At 50.2% G+C, this 26,454-nt stretch overlaps 1 protein-coding gene across 6 annotated transcripts; it reads right to left on the bottom strand.

The window, feature by feature from the left end:
* Window positions 1–26,447, bottom strand: CYB5R5 (cytochrome b5 reductase 5 (putative)). Of its 6 annotated transcripts, XM_022575755.3 has the most exons (8): window positions 26,048–26,134; window positions 24,207–24,430; window positions 20,964–21,239; window positions 19,919–20,067; window positions 16,980–17,067; window positions 13,501–13,605; window positions 9,396–9,599; window positions 2–5,431 (listed from the first exon to the last, which is right to left on the bottom strand). In XM_022575755.3, exons 2-8 carry the CDS (start codon window positions 24,249–24,251, stop codon window positions 5,228–5,230), a joined length of 1,071 nt encoding a protein of 356 aa, XP_022431463.1. In that variant the 5' UTR covers window positions 24,252–24,430; window positions 26,048–26,134; the 3' UTR covers window positions 2–5,227. The 6 variants fall into 6 exon arrangements, with proteins under 6 accessions (XP_089778407.1, XP_022431463.1, XP_022431469.1 ...); XM_022575761.3 differs by lacking the exons at window positions 24,207–24,430; window positions 26,048–26,134 and adding an exon at window positions 26,376–26,447; XM_022575758.3 differs by lacking the exon at window positions 24,207–24,430 and having other exon boundaries at window positions 26,048–26,142.
* Window positions 26,448–26,454: the final 7 nt, after the last annotated feature.

Raw genomic sequence — 26,454 nt, 5'->3', positions numbered from 1 at the left:
AATAAATTAATAATGACTTAATACATGCAATTTGGGATCAAAATCTTCCAAAGCATGGGGAAAATAATAAAAAAGGGAGTTCTTTTTTTTTTTAAATAAATTTATTTATTTGGCTGCGTTGGGTCTTCGTTGCTGCACGCGGGCTTTCTCTAGTTGCGGCGAGCGGGGGCTGCTCTTCGTTGCGGTGCATGAGCTTCTCATTGCGGTGGCTTCTCTTGTTGTAGAGCACGGGCTCCAGGCACGTGGGCTTCGGTATTTGTGGCTCGCGGGCTCTAGAGCGCAGGCTCAGTAGTTGTGGCGCACGGGCTTAGCTGCTCTGCGGCACGTGGGATCTTCCCGGACCAGGGCTCAAACCCATGTCCCCTGCATTGGCAGGAGGATTCTTAACCCCTGCACCACCAGGGAAGTCCAAAAAAGGGAGTTCTTGACAGTGAAAAGTTTGAGAACGAGTGCTGTCGTCCAGAGACCAGCATGAACCAGGCACTGCTGGGGAGGGCCTCCAGGGAGAGGAGAGGAAGGGGGCTGGTTCTCACACGCGCTCCGGGCCAGGTACTGTGCTTGGGCATCACATACGTTTCCCTCATCCTCACACAGTCCTGGGAGATGGTGGTACCATCTCCACTTTATAGATGAGTAAGTAAACTGAAGCCCAGAGAGGCCAAGTTACTTGCCCTGTATACCTACAGAATCACTAAGAGATTTGAACCTAGGTCTGCCTCACTTAAAAAACGAAAACAAAACACAATAAAACAAAACAAAAAGTCCAAAACTGTGGTGTCTGGAAAGTCACTCTGGTTTGAGTTTACGAGGAAAAGAAGAGGGACAAGCAGAGGGAACAGCATGTAGCTATGGGTGCTGGGCACGGTTTATACCATTGACTGTTGTGACTAATGAGGGCGCACGGTAGGTACTCGCTGTAGTTTCAAATGAAAGACTGAAAAGCTTGGAGGCATAAAAGGGCACAGCCTATCCTGAGGTGGGAGAGAAGGAATGAATGTTTTCAAGTCTCTAGTTTCTGAAGTACTTTGACCAGGAATATTTAACCTTATTTTAACAAATCTCTAATTATGGAACTATTTCAAACACAGAAAAAGATAGAACATTAATAAAGCAGACAACGGTGAACCCATCACCCAGATTTACCAGATGATCATACTTTGCTGTATTCATTTCAAATATTTACATAGTAAAGTGACACAGATAAAAGCCCTCATCCCATCCCATCCCCCTCCCTTCTCTCTGTCAGAGGTCACCACTATCCTTGAAGTTGGGGAATCTCCTTCCCGAGCATTTGGTATTATTTTGTGTTTTTAAACTTTCCAGCTATGGCTATCTTACTGTACCTTTCCCTTTACAATTTGGTTTTCACTCAATCATTATGTTTTTAGGATTTAGTCTATGTTGATACATGTAAATCTAGTTTACTCACTTTAACTGTTGTATGGTATTCCACTGTGAGTCTACAGAGAACAGTGCATTTCTCCATTTTCTTACCGATGAACATATAGGTAGTTTCCATTCTTTGCGGTTTCAAACAGTACAGCAGTGAAAGTCTTTAAACGCGTCTCCTGGTGCACCCTCGTGTCACATACAGCCTTTATAACAATTGCAGCACGTGCCCCTGCGTGACCTTGGAGAATTGTTTAATGTCTCAGAAGCTTAGTTTCCTGATCAGTAAATTGGGGTAATAAAATAGCGTGCATTTTGGTGACGACTGCATGCTTCAATGTAGGTGAAAAGCCTTTTGCAACCTGTAAAGGACTCCATGAAATGTTCGCTGTTTATCATTCAGGTGTTTGACATCCAGGATGTACTGAGCACCCTTCCACGCTGGGGACACAATGAACAGGGACGACCCCTGATGTGCTCACACGCATAAGAGACCGCTTGATGGGTGCAGCAACAGAAGAACGCGCAAGACTCTGCTCAGTAATCCAGCCTGGAGTATAGAGGCAGGCAAGGCTTCCGAGAGGCAATGACACTAAGCTAAGTCCTCTAAAGACAAGGAGGCTTAGGCGAGTGGAAGACGGGAGGGTGGAAGGCTGGCCCAGGCAGAGGGAGCAGCAGATGTGAAGGGACTGAAGGACGCAAGAGAACGTGCTTGGAACATAAGAGTTGAGGGGAGGGGTAGTAAGACAAAATGAGCCTGGAGAGGTAAGCAGAGCCACGATGCTGTACCCTGAGGGCAGCAGGGAGCCACTGAAGGATTTAAGCCAGGGAGTGATAGGCTCAGATCTGCGTGTTAGAAGAAGCAGTCTGAATAAGCTCTGGAGAGCTGCAACACTCAACAGCTATCCTACACTTAGATCTCATGTTAAGTATTGGGTTGGCCACAAAGCTCGTTCCCGGTTTTCCATAACATCTTACGGAAAAGCCCGTATGAACTTTTTGGCCAACACAGTGGTATCACTACCATTTAAAAAAATGGGTCTGGCCACAGTGCGAAAGGGGGTGTAGGGGAGAGGCCGGAGGCTGGGGGCTGAGGGTGGGCATGCCGCAGGCAAAACGTGATGAGGGCGGAACCAAGGCAACCACTGATTTTGCCACCAACACCCTGACAGCATCACCAGGAGAGATGGGAGGAATGGGCCAGCTCACCCTGATTCAAAGAGGTTCATGCTCACACACTCCACCTAGTCCCCTTCTTGGACTCATTTATCATCTTTCGAGGCACAGGACCCAGCCATGAGCTCTCAAGTTTCCGGACGGTATGAGCCCTTTGGCATCTTGGCACCCAGGGCGTGGCTGGGTCTTCACCAATGTCCCATACGGAACCCCACCAGCATCTAGACCGCACAGATCCCACACGGAGTGAGGGGAAGGGGAGGGTGATACATTCTAGGGTAAGAGGGGCTGTTGGTTACCACTGGATAGTAACAGCTAAACATCAAATATCTAAAACGGGAAAAGACAGACATACAAGAGCTGCCCCAGGCCCCTCACTCCCTAAGTGGGGACCACCTACCACCCCTAACTATGAGTGAGAGGCCTCTACCCTCAGTGCAGTGGTGCGTCCTGGCCTCCCCTAGGCCAGGCTAGAGCATTGCCATCCATTCTCCTAGCGCTCCATACTTCCCTTTTTAGCACACTCATCCCTTTAGAATTACAACTGTAATTTCTGCCTTCCTTGTTGGACTATAAGCTCCCCAATGGAGCTTCCCAGAACCGTACCCACCTTGTTCATTGTTCTTCCCTCAGTGCCTAAGAGTCTGGCTCCTAAGAGGCCCTCCAGGAGTATTTGTGAGTATAATCAATAGGACGTACTGAGGGAGGAGAAAGGGTGGAGGAAGATGCATAGATTCAGAGGCCCTGAGAAAGAAAGTGCCTTGCTCAAGTCACAGGAGAGGCCGAATGAAATCACAGTTCCTGCTCGGGACCTCTGCCTCTCAGGGAAGGGCCTACCTACTGATTATGCTATGCTGAAAAGAGGCTTTGCAACAGACCAGCATTTCCTGAAGTAGTCCATGGAATGCTGGTCTCAAAGTGTTCTCTAATTAAATAAGCTTAGGAAACTCTGGGTTAAACAAAATGGAAAACGTTTCTTCACCACTGGACTTTTCAGAGCCTTTAATATGCTCGTGTGCACGTGATTCCTGGTGAAGGCCACATGCAGTATTCCCCACATCTATTTGACCATGGAATTCTGTCTGTGAAACTTGGTTTCAAACCTTTGGCACCATCCCCCAACTGCTTGCCATAATTATTTATTGAACATGGCACAGCACGGAGATTTGTTGCAACTTTTTGGGCAGTGCAGGAAAACCCTGTTTCACAAATGAAAATGACTCCAAGCTCCACGATATAAATGGGATAAAAACAAAACTGTTCTGGTCGGAAGGGGGCCTGGAGATCCCACCTGGCCATTCCTTCACTGCTGTCATGCCAGGAACTGTAGTGTCCTGCAGAGCCCAGTTTAAAAATCACTGGTACAGAACTCTGAGGACAGAGCTGACATTAGAGACCTGGCTTCTCACACTGGCCTTGCCATGAGCTGTTTTACCTTGGGCAGGTCACGTGGCCTAGCTGGGCCTTGGTTTCCCCATTGATACAATGAGTCTGGTAGATGGGATGCTTTTTGGAGTCCTGAGCTTTAACCTCTGATATGATGAGGGCTGTGATTCTATGACTGCAAAATTCCAACTCTACGATTCTATGGTTCTTTGATTCTGAGATTCCACGGCTTAATATTCCAACTCTGGGACTGCCTGTAGCCAGCCTGAGCTGGTGCAGCATACTGGAGCCCAGGCTACAGAAAGCAGAACTCATGAACTGCGGTGTGCTGTCCAGGATTGCTAAGTTCCCTGCGGAGGACATGCCCCATGAAGGATGGAGGGGGTGGGGTCTGGAGGGGGGTGGTGCCTCAGAAACAGCAGCAGCTCAGTGGGCAGAGCAGGGAGAAGGACCCAGGTCTCCGGACTCCTGCTCTATCTTTAGATCTCCATAGCAACCATCACCAGGGCGCTGCAGCTGAAGGCATGGCTGAGCTGGCTGCCTGCAGGAGGGAGGGGCATTTGCTTTCACGGCTCTTTTGCTGGGGAAAGGACTCTGGGCTGGGCTCTTGAGCCAGGAAAAGGAGACTGAGAGTGAAGCCTTTTGCAGCACAAAAGACCTGGTGCCAAAATAAAGGTAATCTAGGGCCCCACCTTGTTCTGAGACATGCTCAGGTCGCAGAACCCACGACCTTCGTTGTGTCAGGCTCACGGCACTGGAGGTACATACAGCAAGTGCCTCCTCTAGCCTCCGTTATGGTCATTCCCTAACCAGTGAGCACCTCATCTGAGCCAGCCCTGAGGTCACAAGAGACACACCTCTCCAGGGAAAGCAGGCTTTGGCACAGGCATTACAGGGCAGGGCCCAGTGGGAGCCCCTCTCAAACCCTTGAAGCTGAGGGACCAGGAAAGCCCCTGCTAGTCCTTCTCCTGCCAACTCCTACCCAGCCAGGACCTGGCTCCCTCCAGGGAGTCCTCCCTGACTCCCGGCCCGATACTCTCCTCCCCAAGGTTCCTACAGCTCCATCTCCCTCCTCCCAGTAGGATGCCTGCTTGAGGGAGTCAGGAACCGCGCGGGGTGGATGAGAAACGGAGGTGTGCCGAGGTAAAGACATTTGTCCCAGGTCACCTGGAGAGTTAGCAGCAGTCTTCCATTCATGTCTTTGGATTCCAGTCTGTGTCCCTTCCTGCATCCCAGTGCCAGGCCCCTGGCCTGAGCTTTAGAAGGGAGGCCAGGCCTAGAAGAGGAAGTAGGAGTCCTCGGCCAGGCCTGCGCTCAGCAAGTACCCGGCCACGTCCTTGGTAAACTCAGCTGAGCCACAGACCAATGCAAACGGCTTTCTCCGACAGGAGCCGACCAGCTCTTCAATCAGGTCCTGGCCCAGGCGGCCAAAGTGGGTCTTGTCCCGGTAACTCCAGGGAAGCTGCTCTAGGGAGTTCTCCTGGGAGGATGAGAAACAGTGGGGGTGACTACTGGGGGTCCTCAGAGTTCACATGGTCAGCTCCTCTCTGGCCAACAAGGACACTGAGGCAGAGGGGGTGGGAAGCCAACCTTCACCCAACCCCACCACGGGCCAGGCACTTCCTCACACTGGGACTCAAATCACCCTCACAGAAGCCTGTGGGTAGGTAGTTATCCTCCACAACAGCTGACGCACAGGGAGGAGGGATGCCTCTCAGGGCACACAATGACACAGGGGCAGCAGCAGGACCAGAACCTGGGGCCACTGCACCTGTCACTCTGGGGGGAATGTTTTCTCACCATGACTGTGGGTCTCCTAGCATCTTTCCAAGGTTATCCATCACCATCACGCTCGGAGCATAACTTTTGTTCATTTAAGATTTCAATTAGCTTGTTGAGTTAACAAATGTTTACTGAGTGACTCTGTGCCTGGCCCGGTGCTAGGCAATGGGGATACGGCAGCTGCCCTAAACAGACAGGGTTCCTGGCCCCATCTGGCTGTGTGTATCAGAGATCCCGGGCTGCAGTGCCCTAACCAAGAGAAGGGTTTATTTCTCTCACATGAAAAGGCTAGAGGTAGTATTCTGGGGGTGTGCAATGCCCCAGGCTCCTTCTCTTTCTGCCCCTCTAGACTTAGCTTGTGGCTTTCATTCTCAGGGCCACAAAAGAAAATCTCCACTACTTGGAAGAATATCTTTTAAGTAAACATTTTATTGGAGTATAACATATGTATAAAAATCGTTAAGTTTATATAGTTTGGAGAATTTTAACAAAGAGAAGAAATCATGTAACCAGCGTCCAAAACAAAACAGAACCCGCAACAGAACAGGACTATCACCTCTGCAGACCCTATTGAGATGAACTTCTGGTTCCTGGGGCCAAGCAGCGAGACAGGATGGAGAGAGAGGGGTTGGGGTTGGAATCCAAGCTTTGCCACCATTTTCTGGTGAGGAGCCATGACCTCTCTGAGCTACTGAGATGAGCACAGCGGATGGGGAAGCGCTGAGAGAGGCTCCATGAATGCAGGCCTCAAATCTCAGGCGCACTCACAGAGCTCATCAGACCCCGAGGGCCTCTGAGGACAGTGCTGTGCTGCTGACAGGGGACACTCTCTGATGCTCTGCATCTTCTTGCGTGCCCTTCGCGCTCTGACCTGCCCAACGGGCCCTCGAGGGCAGGAACGAGTAGGGCCCGTTGGCCTTGCCCCTCCTTCCCAATGCCCGATCCCCCTAGGCCAGTTAGGTTCAGTGCAGCTGACCTTGACTGTGCACCCAGAGATGCATGGGGTCTGGTTGCTGCTCAAGTGGGGAGGGGACCCATAAACAATGATGATGCAGTGGGGTGGGTGCTAGGAAGCAGAGCCTGGGCCGTGACAGCAGAAACATCTACACCAGCCTGGAGGCTCAGGGAAAGTTCCCAGGATGGAATTACACCTTGGCAGAGAGATGCGAGGGATGAGTGGGCGTTAGGTGAAGAAGTGGGAAAAAGTGTGCCTGGCAGGGGGAACCATATGAGCAAAGACCCAGGAGCCAGAAAAGCGCAGAGCACTTGCGACCACAGGCAGACCAGTGACACCAGAACGCAGCATGCAGCCGGAGTGGGCCGGAAGGCGAGACCATGGAGGGCTGGCACATAGCCTTGAGAGCGGTGGGGAGCTAGGGAAGGACAGGAAGCAGGGCAGTGATGTGGTCAGAGCTGCCCTCCCGGCTGCAGGATGAAGGACAAATCATCAAGGAGTGGCTGGAGCAGGGAGATCCTTGATGATGCTGTCGCTATGGCCCAGGCAGCACCCGGAGTGGAGGAAGCATGGACAGGCAGGAGGCACCTCTCGCTCCACCATCCCTCACCTTCCCCAGCTATTGACAGCCAGCCCACTCGCCTGCCCAACCCCAGGGCACTGGCCTCATCAAAGCCCCGGCCCAGGGTAGAAGGTCCCCTATTGCTGGTGAACTTTAACTCTGCCCTCAAGCCCGGGCTCCAATGCCATCTCCTCTGTGAAGCCCTCTCTGCTTGCCCCCAGCACCCTGAACACCCTCCACAGCACCTATCCCTGTGCTGTCTTACACTGACAAGCAATAAGAGCATGGCCTCGCCACCAACTTGCTGTGTTACCTTGGGCAAGGTTCTTGGCCTCTCTGTGTCTCAGGTCCCACATCTATTAAAAGGCCATGATGGCAGTAAAAGCCTCCTAAGATGGTGGGGGGGATTAAATGAGTGAGTACACGAAGTGCTCAGAACAGTGTTAGGCACAGAGAAAGTGCTCGATGAAGGGGAGCCCTTGTCAGCCATCTCCGTGGCTGTCTCCACATATATAGATGAGCACCTGGAGGGCAGTAAGAGGTCATCTTCATTTTTATTTTTATTTATTAAAAAAATTTTTTTTGGCCGCCCTGTGTGGCATGTGGGATCTTAGTTCCCTGACCAGGCATTGAACCCCCGTCCCCTGCAGTGGAAGCACAGAATCTTAACCACTGGACCGCCAGGGACGTCCCATTTTCATTTTTAAATCCCTGGCACCTGGCACGTGGTGGGGGAAAGGAAGGCTGGCCAACCGCCAGGCAATTCTGCCAGGTGCCTGCCTTCCTGCCACCTTCCCCGACCAGCTCTTAGGCAGGGCTGAACGTGCTCCCGGCAGGAGTGGCCCTTCCCTCGTCCCTCTCCCCTCGGCTGTACCTTAGCCCTCTGCTTCATCCCTGACCTTGGGCACTGCTGTCGCTGCTAATGTTCACCAAGCACGACCCTCTCGGTGTTCACGCCACAGAACATTCTGCCCCGTGCACAGGCCTGTGGACTCTGGCCCCGGAGACCTCAGGACCTCTGGTTTCCTGATACCCTCCCCCACCCAGCCACAATGTCGAGGATCATGTAAGTCTTTAGGGACACTCTAAAGCTGTCTCAAGAGGAAACTGATGACGAGGGTGCTCCAAAGTACAGGGTAATGAGGCTGACCCTGACCAAGAGAATGGAGGGGAGGCACCAGCAGGGAACCTCAACCCAGGGCGTGCAGGAAAGAGAAATAAAGCTACAGACTAGGCGAAGGCCAGTGAACAAAGATAGCTGAGGGCCTGGCTTGAGGTAAGGCGCAAGACAGACCTCCATGCTGCAGCCCTGTAGGGAGGGCCCAGAGGGGTGGCTTGAATGAATGGAGGGGATGGGGAACCAGAGGGAAGAAAGATAGTTGAGGGTGAACAAAGATAGCTGAGGGCCTGGCTTGAGGTAAGGGGCAAGACAGCCCTCCACGCTGCGGCCCTGTGGGGAGGGCCCAGAGGGGTGGCTTGAATGAATGGAGGGGATGGGGAACCAGAGGGAAGAGGGCTCAGGAGGCAAAGCTGCTTCCAGCTAGAGTGGCTGTAACTTGGAGGATTTGAAAGCAGCTTTGTTCCCAGGTGGGAACAAAGTGATGTGGAAAAGACCCTAACAAATGCAGTGAACTGGACCCGGTTTACTCCACCAGCCATTGCCCGGGTGAGTGCCTACTCCATGCCTGGTGCTGTGCAAAGCATTGAAAGCGTGGTGATCCAGACACGTGGTCCCTGCCTCAAGGAGCTATCACAGCCAGAGGACGTCTGTGCCTGGCCCACTGATTCTACAACCAGGCCCCCCGCCCATACAACAGAGGATGCCAGAGGGTGGATGGCAGGCAGCAAACCATGGTGGGTGAGAGCTGGCGCTCTGGAAGCAGACAGTCTCGGGTTCGTATCCTGGCTTCACCCTGTCTGGCAGCACGACACCAGCTGGTGCCTTCACCTCTGAGCGTCAGTTGCCTCATCTGCATAATGAACACGGCAACACCTGCCTTCCTTGCCAGGCACACACTGGGGGTTCCACCAGTGGCAGGGATGACTATTACGGCACAGGGCAGAGAGCCCACAGCATGTCCTCAAGATGGGTGCAGGGGACAGCAGAGTCTCAATCAGGGAAGGAAATCATCCCCCTGGCCTCACCTGGCTGAGTACAAAGAAGGTGCGGACATTCCAGAAACGAGCCTGCTCCCGGAGGAAGGTTTTCAGGTAGATGCCCTCAAAGGTCTTGAAGCAGCCGACCAGGGTGATGAAGGTCTCATCCTCTGCGTTGTCTGTGATGCTCTGCAGGATGGGCACCATGGGGGCCAGGCCAGTGCCAGCAGCCAGCATGAGGAGCTCACCATACTAGGGAACAGGACGGTATATGACAGGGGTGGGCTGGGAAGGGGTCTGACCCCAGCCATCCAGTACGGGGGCTTTTCTTGGGCTTGTCTGAACTGGATGGCACTGCCCTTCCTGGGTGTCCCACCCATCTGAGTTCGCCTCTCTACCTCCTCCAGAAAACCATCCTTGCCTGTGAAAGGCTACAGCTTATGAGGACTATGGAACAGAAATCATGGAATCTGGAGGCTGAAAGGGAACATGATGGTGCAGTCATCCTGCAAGTGGCTTGGCTGCCTTCTAAAGCATCCCCTCGGGACTCTGCTTACATACTTCTGCTGATAGGCAGTCCACTGCCTCCCAAGGAAGTCTGCTCCATTACAGACCGACTCCCCTTGCCAGGGAAGGCTTCCCACCTGACACTGAGCTGACACCTGTTCCCACCAAAGCTTTGCTCTCCCACTGCCATCCCAGCCCTGCCCTCCGGGCTGCTTCCTCTGCCTCGGGGCAACCCTGCAGAGGTCGGAGGCCCCTGGCTTGGACCCTGAGCCTGCTCATCTCTGGACTAAATGAGATACTATACCTCAGTGCCTGGCACAGAGAGCCAGGCAATCAAAGTGAGCTCCCAAGAGGCACCTGTTCCATCAGCTCCCCATCACCAAACCTGTTTCCTGGCTCTAGGCCTCTTTAAGATCAGTGCCTAGAAGGTTAGTGCCTGACCCGCACAGTGAGGTATTCACCGACATCCTTCTAGAGATTAGGCCTCTGTGCGCAGTCTGAGTGTTCACCAGCTTTAGTGACAGCCACTGCACACCACACTACTGCATGGAATGCTTCCTGGACTATCAGGAGTCTGGCAGATCTGCAGGAAAACCCCCAGTCACGCGATCTGGGCACGTTCTCTCACCTCTCTGAGCCTTGGTTTCTTCACTGGTAAGAAAATAACAGCACCTCCCCAGAATAGCACCTATCTCAGAACTGTCATGAGGATTAAAGAGATGACATAAAGTGCCTGGTATGGGACTTCCCTGGTGGTGCAGTGGTTAAGAATCTGCCTTCCAGTGCAGGGGACACAGGTTCGATCCCTGGTCCAGGAGGATCCCACATGTCGCGGAGCAACTAAGCCCGTGTGCCACAACTACTGAGCCTGTGCTCTAGAGCCCACGAGCTGCAACTACTGAGCCCTCATGCCGCAACTACTGAAGCCCGCGCACCCAGAGCCCATGCTCCACAACAAGAGAAGCCACCACAGTGCAACGAAGAGTAGCCCCCGCTCACCGCAACTAGAGAGAAAGCCCACGTGCAGCAACAAAGACCGAATGCAGCCAAAAAAACCAAATACATAAAATAAAATAAATTCTAAAATAAAATTAAAAAAATAATCAAGTGCCTGGTATGGAGCATGGGGCTTAATACAATTAGATTCCTTCCCTCACTGAGCCCTACTGCTAGCCCATCATCCTGTCCTGTGTTCATGCTCTCCCAGCCTCCCAGTCACGGGGTGTGCCATGCTCCCCCTTTCTCCCATCACTGCCCAGGCTCTCCTCTGGGGAGCCCTCTCTGAGCCAGGGGCAGGTGAGGGGTCCTTCCTGTGTTCCCACAGCCCTCTGTGCATCCCTCTTCACACTTGTCACACTGTGTTGTTGTCATTTATTTGTGGGCCTGTCTCCCCATCAGACTGTGAGCTTCTGGAGGACAGGACTCATCTGACCCATCTCTGAGCCCCCAGGGTCCAGCACTGGCCTGGCCCTGGGTGAATACCTATGATAAGTCTGTGGAATGTCTCAGGGCTAACGTGATCCATCTGCATTGAAGATGGCTGCAGAGTGGCAAGACTGGGCTGCATCCCAGCATCCTCACAGGAGCAGAGCCAAGCCTTAGCCACAGTTTCAGCAGCCAAGTGCTCATGTGTGACACACCATGTCTTTTCCCTCATGGCTGGGCCCTACACCCTCCCAGACAGGAAGTGCAGGGCTTTCCAGTGGGGTCTGTGGATGCCAAGGTAGGAAGGTGTGCCAAGGTATGTCCAGGAAGATGGCCTGCAGGTATTCTTTATTTCTTCTTTTAGCTTCTTTATTTAAAAAAATTTTTTTGCCTGTACCAGGAAGCACGCGGAACATCCCCGACCAGGGATCGAACCCGTGCCCCCTGCCAGTGGAAGTGAAGAGTCTTAACCACTGGACCACCAGGGAAGTCTCTTTTAGCTTCTTTATATCTGCTGAATTTTTTTTGGTAATGAACAGGCACTGCATTTGTAGTAAGGAAAATACCAATAAAAGCTATTTTTAAATTAAACAAAAAGAATGGACCCACAGACATAGAAAACAAACTTATGGTTACCAAAGGGGAAGGGAGAGGAGGGATAAATTAGGAGTTTGGGATTAACATATATACACTACCATATATAAAACAGATAACCAACAAGGACCTGCTGTATAGCACAGGGAACTATACTCAATACTTTGTAATAACCTATAAGGGAAAAGAATCTGAAAAAGAATAGATGTATATGAGTGTGTGTGTGTGTGTGTGTGTGTGTGTGTGTGTGTATATATACATATATATGCACACATATATATGCATGTATAACTGAATCACTTTGCTGTACACTTGAAACTAACACAACATTGTAAATCAACTGTACTTCAATTAAAAAAAAAAGAATGGAGAGGAAAAATGATTTGTTCTTTTCCATTTGTTTTTGTTTTACTTTGTTTTCCTAATTATAAAGGTAACAGGTACTCATTATGGATAATTTGGAAAACATAATGAAGAAAATAAAAATCACCCATAATTCCACTACCCAGAGCTGCTAACATTTTATTGCTTTTTTTAAAAAAATATTTTTTCTGGGGACTTCCCTGGTGGTCCAGTGGTTAAGACTCTGCACTTCCACCGCAGGGGGCCTGGGTTCAATCCCTGGTTGGGGAACTAAGATCCTGCATGCCATGCGGTGAGGAAGGAAGGAAGGAAGGAAGGAAGGAAGGAAGGAGGGAGGGAGGGAGGGAGGGAGGGAGGGAGGGAGGGAGGGAAGGAAGGAAGGAAGGAAGGAAGGAAGGAAGGAAGGAAGGAAGGAAGGAAGGAAGAAAGAAAAGGAATTCTTTAAAAATATATATATTTTTTCTGTGCAATTTAACTTAGTTTCCTAACATTGTATATTCAGTTTACCTAGTGTTTGTCACTTGATCTTACAGCTTAAGCATTAACATCATTTATAAACATAATTTTAAAATCCAAGATAATAGTCTATCACGTATCTGTAACCCAGTGTACTTAACTGTTCTGTTGTTGGATGTTCAGTTGTCTCCAACTTCTTGCTATTATAGATAAAGCCGCAATGAACATGTGCAAGAGGCAGCATTTTGGATTCTTTCCATAGGACAGACTTCAGAAGTGGAAGCACTGGGTCAAGGGTGTGAAGATTCCTAAGACTCCCAGTGCATACTGTCAAACTGCTTTCCAGATATGCACCAACCGATGAGAAATTACTGATTCTTCCTGGGAATGTCAGGGGAGGATGTGAACATGCCGTGAAGATGAGGGGAAGAGCCTTTGGGTTGGGAAGCAGGGGGTTCCCAAGCAGTGAGCCACAGGGTGTATTTAGGGAGTGGTCTCATAGTCTTGTAAATGGAACGTGAAACTGGAAAGATATCTGAGAGTCAGATGGCATAAGGACCCTAAATACCTAGCTCATAGTCTGAATTGCAATGGGCAGGCAAGGATGGTTCTGGAACATGGGCAGGCAGTTTTGTTTCTTAGCGCCTATTCCCACCTCCTCCCATGTCCAACCCCAAGGATACTCTTGGGATTAGGTTTGGGCTGAAGAAGAATGGCACAGTGAGATTCTATGGCCTGAAACATGAGAACCACATTCCTGGAAGCTAAGCTGGGAGGGGTCTCCTGAGGACTTAGTGCGGGCACTGACCTGGTTTGGTTTATAGAAGAAGCCTCCGAAAGGTCCTCGCCAGAAAGCCGTGTCTCCTGCTTTCCAGGACTCCACATACTGGGACATCAGCCCTGTCTGGTAGCACTGGGAGGAAACGAAGGGAGACCTCATTAAGACAGGCACATGTTGCCAATACAAACCACATTAGCCTCGAAAGTGGAGCCCTTCCTGCACTCCCAGTGCTTTACACGTGTTGTGTCATTTAATCCTAATTATCCATGAAGTTGGTACTGTCGTTCCCCGTTTTCAGGTGAGGCCAAGAAGCTTACACAGAAGGTAAATGGTAAGACTGGGATGAGAATCCATAAGACCTACGGCCTTAACTACAGAGGTCTCAAACCAAATAACTACAATGGCCATGTGGGTAACATAACTGACTGAAGAACTGGGTATGAGATGATTGATGGCAACTAACAGTCTCAGCATCAGGGAGACAAGAGTGAGTGGTGGGGACTACAGTAAATTGGTGAGTGAATACTCTTTCTAAAGGAGGAAACCACTCTGCAAATTCCAGTACACAGTCCGTGGGGCCAGCGATGCCAGATCTTCTGACTCTCTAAGAGGGGTAGGAAATCCATATTTTTGTGAAAATTTTCCCATTTTTGAAATGCTGGCAATTAATTCAAAATTTTAAAACACTGTGCAGGCCAAGACCAAATATATTTATGGGCTGGAGTCCGCCTCATTTGCAATCTCTGCATATCCCTGCACTGTCTTCTGGCTGGATGAAAAAAGTGAAGATTGTGGAGGGGATTCCTCCATGGGGGAAGTGCACACTGCCCTGACCCTGTCAGGCACCAGGCTGGGGCTGCAGGGGAGACAGCTGGACCTTAAGCTCCATGGAGGCAGCCAGTGCCTGAGTCATGGAAAGGACTTAAACATCTGAATGAATGAATGAACCCAGATTCAGGCCCTCCCTTTAAGGAGCTCACAATCTAAGAGGGACCTAAGTCTCAGACATATAAAAGGTAGAGACCACCTAACCCCCCGTAAGAAGGATGAAGTGCTAGGAGAGCCCTGAGGAGGTGCAGTCACTTCCAATGGAGTGGGATCGAGGACAGCTTCCTGGAGGGGAAAGCTAAGCTGGACCTTGAAGACTGGGTAGACTCAAACTCACTGGGGATGCGGGAAGGAGGGCAGAGAGAATTCTGGGCATCAGGTGTGGTATGGTCAGGGGTAAGACAGCCCAGGAAGGGTGTCTGGAGAAATTATAACCAGGCTTGAAGGAGAGACTGGGCTTTGGTCACCAGACATGCTTTTGAGCACCCACAGCCACTTCTGGTACCATCCCTGCCTTCCTTGGGCACCACATGCATAAAGCAAGGGAAGTCTTCCACTTACCTGAAGAGGTCTGGGGAGGAGGCTACAGTTTTTCTCCTAAGTTGCTGGAGGCTATATTTCAGCGCACACCTTGTTTTGTGGCCCCAGTCTCGGGGAGGCACAGCCCCAGGGGTGGCCTTAGGGGCCCTATGGCACAGATAGCACTCAAGGAGAAGAAGGATTTTTCTGTGACTCTGGCACCCACACGGAGCCTGGCACAGAGTAAATGCTCAATACACACTTGTTAAACAGAACTGACACTGAACTTGTTCTTCCACTTGAGATCATATTACCCCAGGGACCTTGGGACAATGACATCATCTCTCTGGGCTTCAGTTTCTTCATCTGTAAAGTGGGGAGAATATGATCTACTCTGCAGGGTGATTATGAGGTTGAAACGAGATAATTAAAATAAAGAGCTAGAAGCAGTACCTGGTGCCCAGAAGGTGCCAGAGAAATGAGAGCTCCTCCTTTCCATCTACATGGGAGGGTAAACCTTACAAAACCCGCCTGCCTTCCCAATTTGCAAAGACATTTCCAGATCTTCCCAGCCAGCGGCTTAGGGATAATTAAGCATCTCTCTAAAGAGAGGCTTTCCGGTAAACGAAGGAGAAAATCAGCCTTGCAGCTGGGAGAAATCCAGCTGCCCTGAAGAACTGTTTCCAGGCTTATCCTTTCAATAGCAACACACCCAGACAAGCAGCTTGGGGAAGCAGGCCATTTGGAGAGGATTTGTGGAATCTCCCAGACAAACAGTTGCGTGGAAAAGGGATCCCATCCAAGCTTATGTGTGAGGGAATAAATACTCCAGCTCTGAAGGCAGGCGGGGATGGTTGGGAGCCAGAGACGGTGCTGGGGACCTGGAGTCAGAAGGCCAGGGCTCAACTTCCAGCTGTACTTCTTACTACCTGGGGAGCCTCAGGCCCTCCTGGGGCCTCAGTTTGCTCATCAGTGAAATGGGGATAATTCCTGTCCTACAAGACAAAGGATGTGAAAACTATTCCTAAATATAGGTGTCCCCTAGGATTCCGTTTGGGAAATGATCTAGAGCTATGTATTAGGCTGACCCATATGAAACTGCTGTTTCTGTGAGTCGAAAATGTTAGCATGTCAGTAATTTCACGTAGTTCAACCTAATTGTTTTTGCACATAATTGGACCTTCATGACGTCTTATACATTTGTTGCCTATTCCTTGCGTCTCTGGGATATTTTGCATCCAGCCCACTTTGTTCATCTCATCTCTGCCAATTTCTCCACCCATCTCAGCTGCCCCTACAAGCAACTCTCCTCCCGCCACTCAGATTGGGTACAGTTCCCAGAAGACCCTGCTCTATTTCACCCCTCCCTGCCTTCGGTTATCCATCCCCCTGGAATGCCACTGCTAACTTGTATTCCTCCCTCAAGGCCCAACTCAAATGCCCCGACCCCTGCCAACCCACCTGCGAGATGATTTCAGGTTACTTTGGCCCCCAAGGTCCTCCATGTCCCATCTTTTGCCTACAAAAGTGTTCCAGGACAAATGACTAACAGTTCCCCAAATCATGCCTCCTTTGCCACTGTACGTGCTGATACAGCACTCAGAGCTTCCTTCCCACTCCTGAGCTTAAACATACAGCTCAGACACACAGCTTCCTCTGGGAAGCCCAGCTCACCTTCCCTGCAGCCCCAGCTGCCCTGAGTTGGGTTGGGCCTCCTGTCACAGCATCTACCACCTTGTACTGTCCCAGTCTGGCCCCTGTCTGAGGGCGGGCACCGTGTCTGACTCTCCCTGGACACCCGTGCCCAGCACACAGTAGGTGAACATGACTTGGTTCCCCTTTTCCCGGCTCAGTGCTTACACTTCATCAATAGGGAAGAAGGTGAGGAGGAACAGCTTTACTTTTCTCAGTCCAAGCCTGTTTTCCATAAAATCTATCAGGAACATGCCCTCTGTTGGTGGACCAGTAGCCTCCTTTCCCCAGGAGAGGAGGAGATGAGAAAAGGTCTCTTTCATTGTCCTTGCTCTTCCCTCAAGCCAGCCTCCTCCCATGTGAGCGCTGGCTTTTCCCATGTCAGAGGGCAGTGCCCCACCCTGACCAAGCTGGCAAATGGAGGTCCAGTCCACAGCCTCTTAGAGCATCCGTGTGAGTTGGCTCACCTTGATTAAAACTTCAAAGTATCCTTTTGCGTTGGCAGGGCTGATGGGCGTATAGGCTCTCTGAATTTCTAAGCCATCTACTATCCCTCTGGGAAAGAGAAGCACTCAGTCAGGCAGTCAGCCAGTTATTCAACAAACCCTCAGAGTACCGAATCTGTGCCAGGCTGGTGAAAGTGAAGGTGGGGACCCAGTCATCCCCAGTGGTCCTCATTGAGGGGCAGGCAAGATGGAGCAGAAGAAAGAGCACTGGGCTCCCCCCACTGCCACATGCTGGCTGTGAGACCCTGGGCAGGTCATTTAAACCCTCAGCTGCCCCTTCTGTAAAATGGGGACAACTGTCTATGCCCCTGCTGTGTAGCTCCACAGGGGTCACAGATGAAAAAGTGCTTCAAAAAGTACACTGATGGGCTTCCCTGGTGGCGCAGTGGTTAAGAATCCACCTGCCAACGCAGGGGACACGGGTTCAAGCCCTGGTCTGGGAAGATCCCGCATGCCACGGAGCAACTAAGCCAGTGCACCACAGCTACTGAGCCTGTGCTCTGGAGCCCGCGAGCCACAACTACTGAAGCCCGCGCGCCTAGATCCCGTGCTCCACAACAAGAGAAGCCACCGCAATGAGCAGCCCGCGCACCGCAACAAAGAGTAGCCCCCGCTCACTGCAACTAGAGAAAGCCCGCGCACAGCAATGAAGACCCAACGCAGCCAAAATAAATTAAAAAAAAAAAAGTACACTGATGATGTGAGCTATTTTAGGACATCACTGGGGTTTTTCTTGACCTCTCCTCGACCACAGAATGATCAAGATAAAAATAACTATATTTAACAAGCGTTTAACATTTATCAAACACGACCGCATGCCAGGAGCAACAGAAGTGAAAGGATCCTCAAGGGTGCCCTAGTCCAAAGCCTGACCCCATGCATGAATCCCCTCCAGTGTTATCAACAAGGGGGCCAGGAGCACGATCGTGAGTAATAATAAGAGCAGCCATGTTGTAGTAGATGCCTATGATGCACCAAGTATACTATATGCAGTATCTCATTTATTTCAAACAATAACCAAAATGAGGAAACCAAGGCTTAGAGAAGGGATGTCACCTGCCTGAGGTCACACAGCTAGAATTCATCTGTAGCTGTGTCTGCCTCCAGGTCTGGGTTCCTTACCACTACTCAGAGCTTCCCTGGAGCACCTAAGCACTCCTCTCCCTGCCTGAGGTCACACAGCTAGAATTCATCTGTAGCTGTGTCTGCCTCCAGGTCTGGGTTCCTTACCACTACTCAGAGCTTCCCTGGAGCACCTAAGCACTCCTCTCTTGAGCCCTACTATGTACAAAATTTTCTTCTTTGAGGTATGCAAAGATTAAAAAGGCCTGTCCCAATGTATCAAAAGTTGGGCAGAAATATTCAATAAATGCTTACAGAAAAAACAAGGAAATAACAAACAGAACATATGGCATGGCTCGGATGCAAAGGGCACTGTGACATTTGCTATGACAGGGGTAAAAGTGACAGGCACTCTCACCTAGGGAACCTCAGAAGGCCTTGAGCTCAGAAGGTCTTAAAGGACAAGCAGGCCACTAACAGGTAACAATGGGCAGGAAGTAAAGTAATTCCAGGCAGAGGGAACAGCCTGGGCAAAGGCTTAGAGGTAGGATAATGTAGGGCAAGCCAGGAACTGGCGAGTGGACCTCGGGGCTGGAACAAGGGGCACGTATGGGGGTGGTTGGGGGGGTGTGGAGAAGAACTTGCTGGGCAAGGAGGCTGGGGCCTTGGGTTACAGTGTCACTGGGGAGGCACTGTGGAGTGCCAGAAGGGGGCTGAATGAGGAGGGATGTGGTCAGCTGCATGTGTTAGGAATGTCACTGGAGTGACAAAGAGGGGCCAGACTAGAGGCAGGTAGTTCTGGGCATCCCTGACTTATGGATGGAGGGTTGCTTGGGGCTGTGACCTGTTCTGTGGCCCCTCTTGTCCACTGGAACAGTGACCTTTAAGGACCGTCAGCCAGGCCACAGGCCAGAACAAGCTGGGCACAAACACCAGGGGTCAGTGCGAGGCAAGTACTGGCTAGACTTTCCATCTCCCTTGATGGCTCTGCCTCCTCTTGCCAACACCATAAATGCTGGAGTTGCCAGGGTTCGGTCCTACCTCCCTCCCTCTTTCCATGCCCCACATGCTCCCAAATGCCATCCATAACAATATACCTGGATGATTCCCAGATCCACGTCTGCAGCTCAGATTTCTCTGCTGAGCTTCAGACCCAGAGAGTCAACTGCCTGGCAGTCACCTCCATCTGGAGGTCCCAAAGGGTCCTGTCCCTGTGTAGGTGGAGGTGGGGATCAAGGTGGGAGAAGAGTACAAAAGTAAGCTGGAAGGAAGAAGGAAGTTCAGAGGAATGAAGGGTGTAACTCAGGAGGCGGGCTGTTTGGGTTTGAATCCTTATTAGCTGTGTGATACTGGGAAACTCCCTTATTTTCAACAACAGTGTCTTCTCTATCAACTGGTGCTAATCATATGAGGTTAATACCACAAGCTCTGGAGCCACACTGCTTGCTTTCAAATCCTGGCTCCAACATTTCCTAACTGTGTGATCTTGGGGAAGTTACTAAACCTCTCTGACTTCAGTTTCCTCTGGGGCATGACAATGGTGTCTACCACACAGGATTTTGTGAGGGCTGAATGAGCTTATACATATGAGCACACAGAACTGTGCCTTGGATACTAAGTGCTAAAATAGTGTTTGCTGTTACTGTTATTATTATTTATTATGAAAATGCATTATCTAGTTCAATTCCAAGAGCCCTCTGAGTCATGTATTACTATGTTTATTCTGAAGATGACAAATGGAGGTTTAAGGAAGGTTAAGCAAGTTGCCCTAGACCACACAGCTAGCAAATGGCAGAGCAGGGCTGCAAAGCCTGGGTCCTCCCACTACCTGAGTGTACCGTAGGATGAGGTGCTGGCCAGGCCGCAAGCCGAGCCGGCTGTTCCCAGGTAATGCAAACCGGACAAGGTAGGTGTCCTTAGTGAGTCTGTCCGTGGCACTGATGCAGAAGGCTAGGAAGGTCTCTGGGCTCAGCTTGGAGGGACAGCTCTGCAACAGGAAAAGATTCAACAGCTAGAAGCTGGGACTCAAGAGACATGCAAGCATCCATGGGCATCCTCCCCACAAGGAGAGGCTATCAAGGCCAATAAGTTTTCTCTGTAATAGCGTAGTCCCACCTTACTTCCCTTTCAGGCTCTAAGAATGCCAGAACACTTTACATTGAGCTCACCCTGCTCTGAAGCCTTGTATGGCTCCCCTCAGCCCCAGGATAAAGTGCAAGGTCCTTAACTGGACACTCAAGGGCCCTGTGGATGGGCCCCAAGTCTCATTTTATCTCCCAGGCATCAGACACCAGACTTTTCTCTGTACCCCCAAGAATACCTTGCGGTTTCCTACCTGTGAGTCTTTATTTGCTCAAGCTGTGCCCTCTATCCAGAATACTCATCTCCAATGTATGAAAGACCTACCCATCCTTCAAACCTGCTAAAATCCAGATTTGCACAATTTAGAAATTGATGGGACCTAATGGATGATCTAATCCAATGTCCTTATTTTATATGTGGGGAAACTGAGGCCTGAGTGGTAGTGACTTATTTGTACAAGGTCACACCATGAGCAGGGACTCAAATTCATGTCTTCCAAGTCTCAGGCCACTGTCCTTAATATTCCACCCCACCTCTACCTCCTCCGGGAAGCCTTCTCTGAATGCCACGACTCACAGATCTCCCTCTCCTGTAAAATGCCCACACCCAATTCACTCCTGGGACCGCCCCTCGCCACCTGCCCCATTCCCCATTCACCAGCTCAAGGCCAGGCTTTGAACCTGGGTCAGTCTGCTTCCATTAAGCTCACTCTTTTCTCTCTGCTGTACAGAATCAAAGGAAGCTTCCGCGAGCAGGTACACTGCATAGGGCTGAGGCCAGGTGGACGCTGCTCCCCCTCACCTGTGTCTCTTCTCCACTCAGCAGGCTCCTGTCCTTGCTGGCTCGGGCTGCCTCCCAACTTGCTAGGTCTCGCTGGTAGAGGTCGAACACGCAGGGTGAGCAGCCACTGCCACAGCACTGGGAGGGCAAGGGCTCCACCGGCCGAAGCTGCAGCCAGGCTTCCTCATCGTCGTCTTCCTCCCCCTTGTCCATTGTCAGTGGGCCTTGGTCAGGCAGGAGGTGTGGGCAACTGGGTGCTCTTCCCAGAGTAGGCCCAGGTCCTCCTCCCTTGCCAGCCTGGGAGAGGGAAAACATGTGGTTACACTCTGGTCACCTCTATTCCGCTCATTCTCCCTGAGGCCTGCAGGTGCCAAGCTCTGTGTGAGCACTGGGGACAGGGATGAATCAATCCTGGGATCTGCTGCCTGGTGGGGGAGGGAGGGAGACAGGGCACAGCGATCGGAACGGGCAACCATGGTTTCTTGACCTCTTCGTGTGCTCTGAGGACTGCTGGATTAAGATTACATAGAAAATCTCACTGAATTTTTAAAATATTTTAAATGATGAAGTACAACATTTATGTACAACTTAATATTTATAAAAGTTATAAAAATAAATTACAGATAAATTATAAATAAAAATAAATAAAATAACCCTTTCGTAAGCACCACTCACTCAAGTAAAAAGAAACTTGCTGGCATCCCAGAAGCCATACATTTGTGTTCCTCCCTGATCACACCCCCGCTCCCCATTACCACCACCCTGACTTTTTTTTTTTTTTTTTTTTTTTTGCGGTACACGGGCCTCTCACTGTTGTGGCCTCTCCCGTTGCGGAGCACAGGCTCCGGACGCACAGGCTCAGTGGCCATGGCTCACGGGCCCAGCCGCTCCGCGGCATGTGGGATCCTCCCGGACCGGGGCACGAACCCGTGTCACCTGCATCGGCAGGCAGACTCTCAACCACTGCGCCACCAGGGAAGCCCCACCCTGACTTTTGATATAATCATTCCCTTGTTTTTCCTTAGTTGTGACACCTTTATTTGCAACCCTATCCACTATTTATCAGGTTTGCTTAGTTTCTACCTTTAAACAGAATCATATGAATGCATTCTTCTGTGTCTGGTTTCTTTCACTCACCACTGTTGGTGAGTCACCTGTCAAATTACTGCATCTCATTTAATCTTTACAACAAGGCCAGTCCTGGAGGTGTCATTTTATGGATGGGAAAACTGGGGTCTGGAGAGGTTTAATAACTTACCCAGGGTGACAAAGGTCCCCAAATGATGGCACTGAGACTTTAACTCTGCTCTGTCTGGTCTCAGAACATATTGTTCTTCAATCACAGGAAAACAGGAGGAGGAGGAAGTCATGATGGTCCAGGTGAGAGGTAATGAGGACCTGGATCAGGGGAGCTTCAGGGAGGACGAGAGGACAGCCGTCAATTAGAGAAATCCTGAAGCAGTAATTAACAGGACACAGAGACTGATGGATGTGAGGTGAGCAGGTGAGGGGGATAGAGGGGTTGAAGGGACATCCAGGTGTCTGGCTTGGATCCATGGGTGGATAGTGGGTCCAAGAGAAGTTGAGTTTTAGGGGAAAGAGGAAGTGGGGGAAATGGTTAAGTTCAGTTTGAGGTACACTGAGTGCCTGTGGGACATCCAAGGGCAAAATCCAGCTGCCAGTTGGATTAAATAGGTCTAGGTACCTGAGTCTGGAGATGGAGCTCTGGGTAACTGACAACAAGGGAGGGATGAGTGGGTAGAGGAAGAGAACAGGCTGGAGCCTCTGAAGGCCTGCTTGGCTTCCTGCTTCCTGCAGCACTCACTGCACTTGGTCCAGCCCTGGTCACCGTAGGTGCTCAGTAAATGCTCCTCCAGTGAATGAATCTCTACCCTATAGCATTTCACACTGTTCAGAAATTACATCTTTACGTGGTTTTCTCTTCTTTTGAGACTGTGAACTCCTTGAGGGCAGAGACCTGTTTTTTATTCCTTTTATGAACTAGCACAGTGTACATTTAAAAATATGGATGTTATATGAAAGGAAGAAGGAAAGGAGCTTGGTTTCAGGGCCATTAGGTAAACATTGTCTGAAAGAAAGATCAGGGAGGAAAATTTAAATGGTTATGATTTATTCTGAGATGTTTCTGTGAGGGCAGTTTGGGATTTATCAAGGTTCTCTGTCTTCATATGTGGAACTGTACAGTTTATATAGAAATAGACTTGATCATCTCACCTGTAAGGAAACTATTCATTGAAAATTCCACAGGCAGGGACTTCTCTGGTGGTCCAGCTGTTAAGACTCTGTGCTCCCAATGCAGGGGGCCCAGATTCAATCCCTGGTCAGGGAACTAGATCCTGCATGCTGCAACTAAAAGATCCCGCATGCCACAACTAAAGATCCTGCACACTGCAATGAAGATCCCACACGCAGCTATAAAGATCCCGCGTGCTGCAACTAAGACCCGGTGCAGTCAAATAAATAAATAAATATTTTTTAAAAATCCACAGGCAAATCAAAGTAAAAGAGGGTCTTCTCTCCCTCTTGTCTGAGAACAGAACTTAGGGGAAGTCTGATGTCCCAGAGCATTATTTGATGTAAATATCACTCCTCCAAAAGCTCCAGTCTTGGACTTCCCTGGTGGCGCAGTGGTTAAGAAGCCGCCTGCCAACGCAGGGGACACGAGTTCGAGCCCAGGTTGGGGAAGATCCCACATGCTGCAGAGCAACTAAGCCTGTGCACCACAACTACTGAGTCTGCACTCTAGAGCCCGTGAGCCACAACTACTGAGCCCGCGTGCCACAACTACTGAAGGCCATGCGCCTAGAGCTGGTGCTCTGCAACAAGAGAAGCCACCTCAATGAGAAGCCTGCACACGGCAGCAACGAGTAGCCCCCACTCGCCGCAGCAAGTCTGTGTGCAGCAATGAAGACCCAATGCAGCCAAAAGTAAATAAATTAATTTAAAAATATAAATAAATAAAAAATAAAAGCTCCAGTCTTTGATTTCCTCCTATTCATTCCTGCCTCTTAGACACTTACTGGGCAGGGGCTGCTGAATGAGGTGCTGGGACACAGAGGTGACTGACACTCATCTCTGTCCTGGAGGAGTCATCCACGAAACAGATAAGAACCGGGATAAGATAGATGCACTGCCTCACTCAGTCCTCTCGACAGCTGTACATAAGTAGGCCATGCTTTTCCTCATTTCACAATGGAGAAAACTGAGGCCAGGAAGCAGGAGTGGTAAAGTTAGTGCACATACCTGGTCTCTTAAGACTCCAGGCTGCTCTTTCTCCCCGGATTTCATGCTCTAGAGGGCGGAGGAGAGTGTCTTCATCTCCAATTCACAGTGCCTGGCACTGGGCTGGCACACAACAGGGACCCAACTTGCCAAACTGCCACGGAATTTTATGGGCACCCTGGAGCTTCCCAAGGGCAGTAGCTTCATTCGTGCATAAAGTGCTAGAATCAAGGTGTGCGCCAAGTCTGTGCAAAAGCAGAGGAGCAAACCACCACACCTACTAGAAGACAGTGAAGTCCTGTTTCTTGGTTACCAATCACTTCCCAGGAGCCCTAACCTTTAAGATCTTTCCCACTTTTCCTGCTTTCCACACCCATTTACACTGGAGCTTCCCATGGGCCCAAACGATGTGCTTCCAGTCTCCCCCTACACCATCAATCAGCACACCTCCCACCAGCTCTGATCACAACAGTCCCCTGCTTAGCAAGCTTCAATAGTTCCCCACTGCCTACAAGATACAATCCAATCTCCTTGTGTGGTGCCCAGTGTTTTTCTGATCAGAACTTGTCCAAATTCTCTTACCACTTACTTTCATTGGTTTTAGAAGGGTAGCTCCTCTGTGTGCAATAAATCTTTCTCTTATAGAGGAAAGGCTGCTCTTTAGAGGAAAGAAAACCTGGTTCTACTGCTGGTTCTATGATTTCAGGAAGGTTTAGCAGGTTGAGAACCCCTTGAGGGCAAGCAGGTATCTTATTCTTTCTGTATTCTACCACCAAGCACAAGCCTGGCATATGGAAGGCTCAGGTGAGTGGTGAGTACTCAGTTTACATATAAGGTCTGGGAGCCAGGCACAGTGCTAGGTGCTGGGATACAGCAGAGGTTAATAAAACAGGGGCTCTACCTTCACAGAGCTTGCAGCCTAGCTTGGTGTCACATCAGGTCAACCCATTTTTCTTGCATGTTATGTACCAGGTTTGTATTAAGAGTGAATGAGATCTGATTCCCTCTGTATGCTGACTTCTTACTCCCAAAAGGTATTTCAGAGATAAAGTGAGGTAAGTGAAGGAGCCCTATTAACTGTAAACTGCTGCACAGTGTGAGGGTTATTTAGCCTTCTTTGCCGTAAATTTACTTTCTCCATGTTTTACTAATCCCACTCTCCCTAGTATTTTGGAAATTAGTAGAGAAGCTGGCCACGTCAGTCATGAATTTTAAAGACCAGGTTCACACCTTCTCTCAGCCTCTACCTTTTCAGTCTAAGAAGCCAGGCCTTGACATGTTGTTGCCTCTGCCTGGAAAAAACTCCTCACCCTCAGGCCTTGCTTCAAGGTCACCTGCCCTCAGAGCCCTCCCTGAACCACCCCCTTCTCATTCTCTAGAAGGTACCCTATTTGCTTATTCATCACATTATTATGTATTCATTCATTAAACATATATTTGCTATGTGCCAGGCACTGGTCTAGGAGCAGGTTTCACAGCAGTGAAGAAACAAAATCCCTTGCACTCATGGATCTTATATTCCAGTGAGAGCGTGATTAAATAAGATCAAAATAGAAAACATGTTATGTTAGTGTTAAATACTGAAGAGAAAAATAACTGGGGGAAAAGGCATATGAAGTGTGTGTGTGTGTTGCAACTGCTATTTATTTACTTTACTTGCTTTCTGTCTGCATCTCCCACTAAACTGTACGCTCTACATCGCACATCTGTTTTATTCACCAGTGTAAACCCGATGCTCAGCAGTGCCTAACACTCAGTGGGCATTTGATAAATACGTGCTGCGCAAGGTGCAAGGTACACCTCCGCCGCTCTGGCCCTGCTTCTAGGAGGCGAAACGCGACATTCCGAGGAAAGGAACTCACTTTGGGCGCTTGGGAGGAGGCGTGCAGTGCAGCGCGGTCGGTGCGGCGCCGGCGTGGTGCAAGGGCCACGCTCAGGCTCCGCGTGAGAAGGGCTGGAGAGGCAAGGAAATTTACGGCGTACCCACCGCACGCCGGGTGCTGAGCTAGTTTAGGCGCTAGTTTAGGCGTTTCTATCGCTATTTTTACAGCGAGTGACTTTAAGGCTCAGAAGGAAGTGCCCTGCCCAAGCTCCAATTGCTCGTTAAGCGATCAAGGTTGTCCCGAGTTCAGGCTCGAAGTCCTGAATCTCTTCTCCTAGTCCCCCTGCCCATCACAACCACTCACCTACCCTCCTGCGCTTCCCCGGGGAGGCAGGCAGGGTTCCACCTGTGGGAAATTGCTGACGGCCTGCAGGGTGGGGCAAGACG

Source organism: Delphinapterus leucas, chromosome 1, assembly GCF_059928025.1.
Source record: "Delphinapterus leucas isolate spDelLeu-1000000601 "Yukka" chromosome 1, BTC_Dleu_Yukka2, whole genome shotgun sequence".
NCBI classification, from domain to species: domain Eukaryota; kingdom Metazoa; phylum Chordata; class Mammalia; order Artiodactyla; family Monodontidae; genus Delphinapterus; species Delphinapterus leucas.
This window is presented reverse-complemented; position numbering and strand designations above follow the sequence as displayed.

Bases quoted from the DNA above. Each gene is read 5' to 3' on its own strand.
- CYB5R5 (XM_022575755.3), bottom strand. From the start codon at position 24,251: ATGAAATCCGGGGAGAAAGAGCAGCCTGGAGTCTTAAGAGACCAG. The intron at 20,068-20,963 runs GTGAGGGGGAGC...TTCCTGTTGCAG, and splicing joins TGAGTGGAGAAGAGACACAG to AGCTGTCCCTCCAAGCTGAG. The intron at 5,432-9,395 runs GTGAGGCCAGGG...TCATCCTCCCAG, and splicing joins CCTTCTTTGTACTCAGCCAG to GAGAACTCCCTAGAGCAGCT.